At 33.6% G+C, this 8,435-nt stretch overlaps 1 protein-coding gene across 1 annotated transcript; it reads right to left on the reverse strand.

Annotated features, from left to right (window-relative positions):
- Positions 1-2,300: 2,300 nt before the first annotated feature.
- Positions 2,301-6,049, reverse strand: LOC110621600 (mitochondrial substrate carrier family protein B). The gene is made up of 7 exons (XM_021765869.2): positions 5,576-6,049; positions 4,872-5,048; positions 4,624-4,773; positions 4,364-4,465; positions 4,210-4,280; positions 4,022-4,089; positions 2,301-2,873 (listed from the first exon to the last, which is right to left on the reverse strand). The coding sequence occupies exons 1-7, from the start codon at positions 5,828-5,830 to the stop codon at positions 2,632-2,634; spliced, it is 1,065 nt and encodes a 354-aa protein (XP_021621561.1). The 5' UTR covers positions 5,831-6,049; the 3' UTR covers positions 2,301-2,631.
- Between the last annotated feature and the right edge of the window lie 2,386 nt (positions 6,050-8,435).

Here is an 8,435-nt window from a genome sequence, read left to right on the forward strand (position 1 = left end):
TCATTTAACTAACATAAACCCTAACATTTTACCTCTACTCTAAACATGCATTAAACATTCTTAAAACCCCTCAAAACTTACTTAAAACATAAAAGAAGGTGATGAACTACGCTTACCTCTTGAAGATCGAGAGGAGAGGTGATCCAAACTTGGATATTGGGAGAAACCGAGCTTCGGAGGTCTCCAAGCTTCAAAACTTTGGTCTAAGCTTAAAAATCTTCAAAACAAAGTAAAAACTCATCAAAACTTGAAGGGATTGGAGGGAAACACAAAATCAACCATGGGAGGGCGAAATCTCACCTATGCCCGAAAATAGAGAGAGAAAACTCGCCCATTTTCGGACAAGGGGCCTTTTATAGGTGGCTGGCCAGACCACCTTCGGGGGCTAAAGGTGCTTCTGCAAGAGCCTAATATTCGGCGGTTGAACCTGGCTTTTCCTTCCTTGGTCCTTTTCTTTCAAAACTCAATTTCTTTCTTCATTAAAACCATAAAAACATTTTAGAAAACCTTTATTTTACCCTTCTAGAAAGCTCCGACATCCGGGAAATTCCGAATTCCAACGGAGATTCCGCCGGAAGGTAGGAATTCCGATGCTGGGGTCTAGCCAGGTATTACAGAGGTCATCTGCATGAACATTTTGATGAGGAACATATATTTTGAAAGTGTTTTGGAGGATTTGATAGGCATCATATAGGCGCTCTACATTATTCTCTGTTAGTATGGAAGGGATGTTGTTTACTAGTGGGGCCTCGTTATCGTGGATGGCTTATAAAAAGACTATGAGAGCTGGAGTACAGATGGGACAACCAGAGGATAAGCTAAAGGAGGAGTTATCCCCAGAAGAAGATAAGGAAGAAGACTTATTCATTTTTTATAAGAGAAAGAGACAATAGCAAAGAAATCACTTCTCTAGAAGACTTGAAAAAGAACATAACAAGAGAAGAATGGGGATTTTTTTCAAGGAAAAAGGATATGTGCGCAAAAATGGTAATAGTGAGGAGGAAGGATTTATAGAGCCATTTTGACGGCTATCCTTAATAGGTCTCAAGAAACGAAGCATCAAGCAAATGAAAAGGCATGGGATAAGAAACCAATCCAGTCACATCACGTGTCCAGGCAGTGAGAACCAACTGGAGACTTGTGAATCTGAAGAATTAAAAACTTATTGGGGACTTCTCATATAACTCGGTACTCGCCCAAAATATGTTACATGTTGGCGACCTGCTATTGATTCACATGGTGACATCCCCGTAAACCAAGATATTCGGACATCTAAACTTGATCACTTCAAGATGTGGAATCAAAGCAATCGTATGTAAGATGTCCGGTTTCAATGAAGACCCACCCAGGAGAGTTGGCAGGGACTTTGTAGGTTTCGTTCTACCGTTAAGAACTTTTGAAGTTCAATCCTTAAAAATTTCAATTATCACGAGATTTTATATTCACTAACCGGTGTGAACCGGATTCTCAGAGAAAATCACTAACCTAATATTCTTAGAGTATACAAGTCAATCATAACATTAATTTAAAATTCGCATTTTATTACACTTATATTACTCTTCTTACTTATTAATTCACTCATCTATTTAAAAAATTTTACTAACTTGAGTATCATAATAGTTACCTCTAAACACAAGTCACTTCACCTCTCACCTCTTTTTCTTTTACAACTTTTCAACCTCTTTTTCTTTTACAAATTGTCTCTTTTTCTTTTACAAATTGCCAACTCATTTCACATTGAGCAACATTATTAGACAACAACTGAAGAAATTATTATTATTATTATTATTATTATTATTATTATTATTATAAAATTAATAATATATTTAACGATAATATTTTATTATAAAATTTAAAATTTTTTAGTATTAAAACTATTTTTTTAAAAGAGAGAAAAGTGGACAAATATTATTAAAGAAATGAAAAAGAAATATCTTTTATTTTTTTTAACATAGAAACTTGCAATATCAAATAATAGGAAATTTTATAATAAGAAAATCATATTCAAGAAATATTAAAAAATATATTTAAGTTGAATGCTCAAAACACGACCGAGATTGAATATTACCTGATGAACTACTATATATTTCTTATATATTTAAAATATTTATGCTTGCTTTTAACTTTTTAACTAACAAAATAATAAGTAAAAACTACTCTAATTTCCAAACTGATTATAAACATATTTAAATGTCAATTTTAAAGATAAAAAAATTAATCCACTATGAATTTAATGATAATTTTCCCTGATATTCTTTTCTACAAACCCGATCCTTTTTTTTTTTATAATTACTTCCACCTTGAATGAGAAAAAAACCCGTAGAAGCAAGTATGAACACATTGGGATAACAAAATTGTTATTGTGAGGTGATCACCAATGAAATGTTAAGTACCTAGGTGTTAATTCTCTCACCTACGCCACTTTCAGAATATAACTATACATCAACAATTATAAGGTCCCATGGCAGCAACCGCAAAATTTACCACCATGGAATTTCTCACCATAGCATTTCTAATCCAACCTTCTAACACATAATAAAATCGATACTTCTTTTCTTCATTTTTACCTACCCAAACAGATAACTCTCGTCGACACTTTTTAAAGTAGAATGTAGTACTGAGATGCCCAAACTAGCAACTGGCGGGGACACTTGATAGAAGGATCTTCAACGTCTCATATGTCATGAAGACAATACCAACACTAGGAACTACCTTGTAGTATTCAGGCAGAATCCCTCTGTACAAGCCTCGCAGCCCTTCGTTCCGGATTATATGCCCGAATGTTCCGAACAACCCAGTTGTGTAAACACGTTGTCGACCACCAGCCCCTTCCAACTGCATTCTTCTTCTCACAAGGTCCAAAGGAAATGTCGCTGTATATTGTTATAAACATACAGCCATCCACAGGACAAGAATGGCCAACAACAAACGAAGATTAGTGATTTTTATTCAGCGAAATATTACTGTACATTATTAGAATAACCGGACATAATCAAAAGAAAAAAAAATGAAAATGGCTTCTAATAAACAAACAAAAGTAACCACAAATTATCAATGGGATGGGATTACTACTAACATCATACTAGCAGTGACAACAGAAATAAAAACAATCACAATAAAATAGCTACTTATAAATATGCAGGAAAGTTGCCATGCCAACAGGTCTCTGCCGAAGAGGCAGCAGAAGTATATTTATAAAGGCAGACAAATAATGAAGTTTCTCATGAATAATGGCAATATGCTCAACTCTATTGTTAGTTGCTAAAGTTTTATGAGAATTTATTAGCATATGAAGACAACATAAAAGATATCAGACACAAATCATGCTACACAAACTACTTGAAGGCTTCCACATGGTTCCAAACAATTAGTTCTAGTACAAACCAAAAAAAAATTTCACTCTAGAATTTGCACCAGAAATTATTTCTCCTAATACAAGAACCATAACAATCAATTCATACTCACATTTAAACCTGAACAAGAAAATCACAATGAATGAGCATAGATACTCCAAGTTACTAATGCATCTACTTAGCAATGAATGACATATGCAAAGTTTAGAGACCATAAAAAGTCAGGTAGATTGCATAAATCACCATAATTGGCAAATTATACAATTGGGTTTTCACTTTTCTCAAGAATGAAGCATATATATGAAAACTTGGAGATCAAAAGGTTATTTCATTTGAACAGCTTTTGGAGCTAAAATGATTAAACTGAAGAACTAAGTGCACAGAATTTTAACAAAAAAAAAAATTAAAGACATTGAAATGTGAAGGACCACATAATTCAGAAGAGAAAGGACAGATATTAGCAAGGTTTACAAATTTCTAGTTCCTACTTCACAGCAACACAGAGACAATGTCAAAAGAAAATCTAAAGCAACTGCCAATAAACAGGACCTGACATATAAAGACCTGATAACAAAAACAGCGACAAAATAAAATCAAGTACATAGTGTGCTCCAAGAATTGTAAAAGAACTGAAAACTGAGCAGCGGATCACAAAATAGGTCACTCACCTGTTGATGATGCAATACCTGAAAGACTACCACAAGCAAGACTAACCACAACAGTAGAATCACTGGGTCTGCAGTCAATGTGACAAAAACTTGTATTAAATCATTAAAAACATAAGCATGCCAAGCTTGAAACTTTAAACATAACACTGCACATGGATATAATGATAATATTGCTCATGAGTCTTCACCTTTGGGACTGCCACAAAGATCTGAGGGACTCATAAACAGAAAAGCTTATTGCTATACTTGGACCAACTCCCTGCAAAACAAAATAACATAATTGGTATTCAAAATTAATAAGATGCAGCTAAAAAACAATAGCAAATATACAACAAATCATACCAATAGTGTTGCTCCAAGTCCCTTGTACAAGCCGAAAACCCCTTCTTCTCTGCATATGGTATGAAATGCATGCCCAATACCTTTATAATAGGTTGTGTTCCTCTGTAAAGTTTAAAACCGATGGAAAAAGGAAATTCAATGAGGAAATGCATGCTTGGGATAAAATAAACCTAAGCAGCATCAAAACAGTCAGTTAAAACTTCCACCTCACACCCCGAAGCCAAAGCAGCTCTTTACTCACCCAAGTATGTTGTAGTTACCTGCGCTGCAAGTCGTGTCCTCACAAGATCCAGTGGATATGTTGCAGAGGCTGCTGTTATTCCTGACAACCCACCACCTACAAAGTGCACCACAAGATCTGCAGTTGCACTCCCTCTCTGCTTTTCCACACCAAGAATTGACTGTAACAACTACAAAATTTCAAAGGACAATATGAAAGTTTAGAATCAATAAGATCACATATCAATCTGACTTCAATTTCAAGAGTTATCAATCCTGCATCACATACACTCTTGTAGCGTTCATAAGCATAGAAATTCACTGAAGAATAAGGAAGACGATGTGCAATAGTAACCAGATTGCCTTTCCAAAATGCTCTAAACCCTTCTTCATGTACAATACGAGAAGCCTCATGCCATATGCTAGCCTTGCTTAATGCTGTAACGTCAGAATGCATACCCTGAACCTATTAGATTAAGACAGTAAGAAGAAGTCAGCCGAATAAACAATTACCAGCAACTACGTACAAGAAAGTCAAATTGTAAAATGGTACAAGGGTCAACTACATGTTTAAGATTAAAAATAATAACAAATATTACACAGACCGTACTAAAAATATAGAGCAGCACGAGTTAATATAACAAAAATTTCAAACATCATGAAAACACCTAATGATAGTCGAGGGTTTTTCAGCCAATTAGCATAAGGGCCGAAGGTAAGCCAACTGTTCTTCACCCTCTTATCATAACATATGCAACGAGAAATACAAACTTCCTTTTACCAAATTCATTCAATGTCAATACAGCAGTCACTCATGCTACCTCATATGAGCTTTAGACAAAAGCTCTCTATTTAAGAAAATTCAATTCACGTGCAACGAGCTAATTCTAATTCAACATCACGCCAATTGAACCAAGTTTTCCCCTTTTCTTTCTTTACAAAAACCTCAACTAACAAAATCCCAATTAAGGAGTAGAAGAGAGGAAAATAGACCTGAAAGAGGATAGTAAGGCGAGCCAGAGGAGCGGTGCAGGTCTTACTAAAAGCACCGGCAATACCACCAGCAAGCAGCTGCTGTACAGTTCCTATCTGCGATTGAGGGCTAAAAGATTGCTGTTTATTGTGGTTATGGCTGTGATGCTGGTGCAAAAACTTCCGAGCACCTGCATCAACGACACCTCCATGAACAGCGGCAGAATTGAGGGCTCTCTGTCCTCCCTCAACAACCACACCAACCCTTGCTTCCATGTTCAATTTCTTCAGTTGTAGGTGCCTCTGTAGTTGGCGTCACATAGGTCTAAGAATTTTGGACGTGAAATTGGGGAAAGATGAAACTCATGGAAAAACCCTAAACCCAAACCCTAATAAGGGCGGACCAGTGTGGACTATTTTTTTGGGGTTCCAAAACATTTTTACTCGACAACCGGGAAAAGAGAAAGAAGGTCGGCGTGCGTTGGACGAAATTCTCTTCTCGGCATCTTTAATGTAGCAAATTTACATATTACTCCTTATTTTATATTATGAATAATAGGTTAGCCCTTAATAAATTGATCTTTTAATCAAATTGACCTAATATTGCTTTCAATTTTAAAATAATTTGGTCTGTGAACTTTTATTGTATTAAAAAAATTAATATGTATATCTAGAACTAAATATTTAAATAATTAATTATTTTGTATTTGTAATATATTTTATAAATACAATATATAATTTTTATGAATAAATTTTTAAATGAAATTTTATTTTATAATGTAATTTTGATAATATTTATAAACTATAAATAAATTCTAACTATATATATGTATAATATAATATCAAAATAAATTATATTAATTCATATAAAAATTATTTTTTATATATTTTTTCTTAAAAGTTGATGTTATAAGAATTTTTATAATTATTTATTTAATGAAATATTGTTATAAATAAAATAATTCTTTAGAAAAATTATATATCATTATATAACATATTTTTAATTCAGTAAAACGTATTTTAATATATGTATTTTAAAAAAATCTTTTACTGGGTAAACAATAAAACTAAAAAAATAGTTTAAAAAATACAACATAACTTTATGTTTTACCAACAAAATAAATATGTAAAAGATTAAAAACTTCCTAAATATATCCTTGTAACTATTTTTAAACTTTACTTTTATTTTTTTATTTTTTTAAAAGAAATAAAAACTTTCAAAATCATTAATACGTGACGTGAACTATTTAACTTATTGAAAGATTCAATAACATTTTAATTTTTAAAAATTTAAGATGCGTCCATTATTACTGTAATTTTTTATTTTTTATTTCATTAAAAAAATAAAATTTATTCATCTGAAAGTATTGCAATTTTATTTTATATTAAAAAATATTTTTAAAATTAAAAATCGAGAATTATAAATATTGATATGATATAAAAAAATTTATTAGTTCATCACTCGATTTTGAAAAATTTATTAAAATATTTCTAACGGTTTAAAAAATTTATTAATTAATTATTTTATTAGTTTTAATTGTTAAGTATTATAAAAAAAATTTAAAATATCTCTAATCCAGATGGATTAATTAGTAAACCATTTAAAATTTGAGGAGCTAGCTAATAAAATATTTCTAAGGTACTTATTGTCACCGCCAGACGAGTCTTGAGTTCTGGTTTTTGAAATCTTCTAAGACATTAGTTATTAAAAAATCGTCATAAGTCGGGTCACCATTAGATAAGTCTTCAGTGTTGGCTCCTGAAATCTTCTAAGGCCTTGGTTGCTAAAAATTGCTATGAGGCGAATCGTCACTAAGTGAGCTTTAGGTGTTAAGTCCTAAAGAATTCCCTGAGGCATCAATTGCCTATGAAACGCATGAGGCGGATTTGTACCAGGCGAGTTTGGAGCCTCAATCCTCGTAAAATTTAAATTTATTCTAAGGCATTATGAACAATAATAATCTACAAGACAGGCAAATTAAAAGTTAGTTGAATAGTTTTGTTAAGTTGCTAAGAAGTACCGGTCAAGCCATGCGAGTTAGTTATGAAGTGTAAGATGAAAGGTTAAAAAAAAAAAAAACAAATAAGTGAAACACAAGGCCGGCTCCCTCTTAATGGCATTTTGAGCCTCCACATACAAACTCCTTCCCCAAGCCATTGCTTCTTTTAGCTCTTTCTCCAGCTTAGGCACTCTAGTAGCAGTAACCCGATTCTCCATAGCTGTAATACCCGGCTAGACTCCGGTGTCGGAATTTCTACCTTCCGGCGGAATCTCCGTTGGAATCCGGAATTCTCGGATGTCGGAGTCTTCTAGAAGGGTAAAATAAAGGTTTTCTAAAATGTTTTATATGTTTTTATGGTTTTAATGAAGAAAGAAATTGAGTTTTGAAAGAAAAGACTAAGGAAGGAAAACCTAGGTTCAGCAGTCGAACCTCAAGTTCGGCCGCCGAATATTGGGCTCTTGCGGAAGCACCTTTGGCCCCCGAAGGTGGTCTGGCCAGCCACCTATAAAAGGCCCCTTGTCCGAAAATGGGCGAGTTTTCTCTATCCATTTTCGGGCATAGGTGAGATTTCGCCCTTTCATGGTCGATTTGTTGTTCTCCTTCAATCCCTTCAAGTTTTTGATGAGTTTTCACTTTGTTTTGAAGATTTTTTAGCTAAGATCAAGTTTGGAAGCTTGGAGACCCCTGGAGCTCGATTTCTCCTGATCTCCAAGTTTGGATCACCTCTCCTCTCGATCTTCAAGAGGTAAGTGTAGATCCTCATTTTCTTCTATGTTTTAAGTAAGTTTTAAGAAGAGGTTAAGGGTTTTGATGCATGCTTAGGCTAGTTGTAAAATGTTAGGTTTTATGTTAGTTTGTTGCTAAATGTGATGCCATGT

The sequence above is a fragment of the Manihot esculenta genome, chromosome 8, assembly GCF_001659605.2.
Source record: "Manihot esculenta cultivar AM560-2 chromosome 8, M.esculenta_v8, whole genome shotgun sequence".
Classification (NCBI taxonomy): domain Eukaryota; kingdom Viridiplantae; phylum Streptophyta; class Magnoliopsida; order Malpighiales; family Euphorbiaceae; genus Manihot; species Manihot esculenta.

Coding starts and splice junctions, on each gene's coding strand:
- LOC110621600 (XM_021765869.2), bottom strand. CDS start 5,830: ATGGAAGCAAGGGTTGGTGTGGTTGTTGAGGGAGGACAGAGAGCCCTC. Junction 4,466..4,623: donor GGACACGACTTGCAGCGCAG/GTAACTACAACA, acceptor TAAACTTTACAG/AGGAACACAACCTATTATAA. Junction 2,874..4,021: donor AGGTATTGCATCATCAACAG/GTGAGTGACCTA, acceptor AACAATATACAG/CGACATTTCCTTTGGACCTT.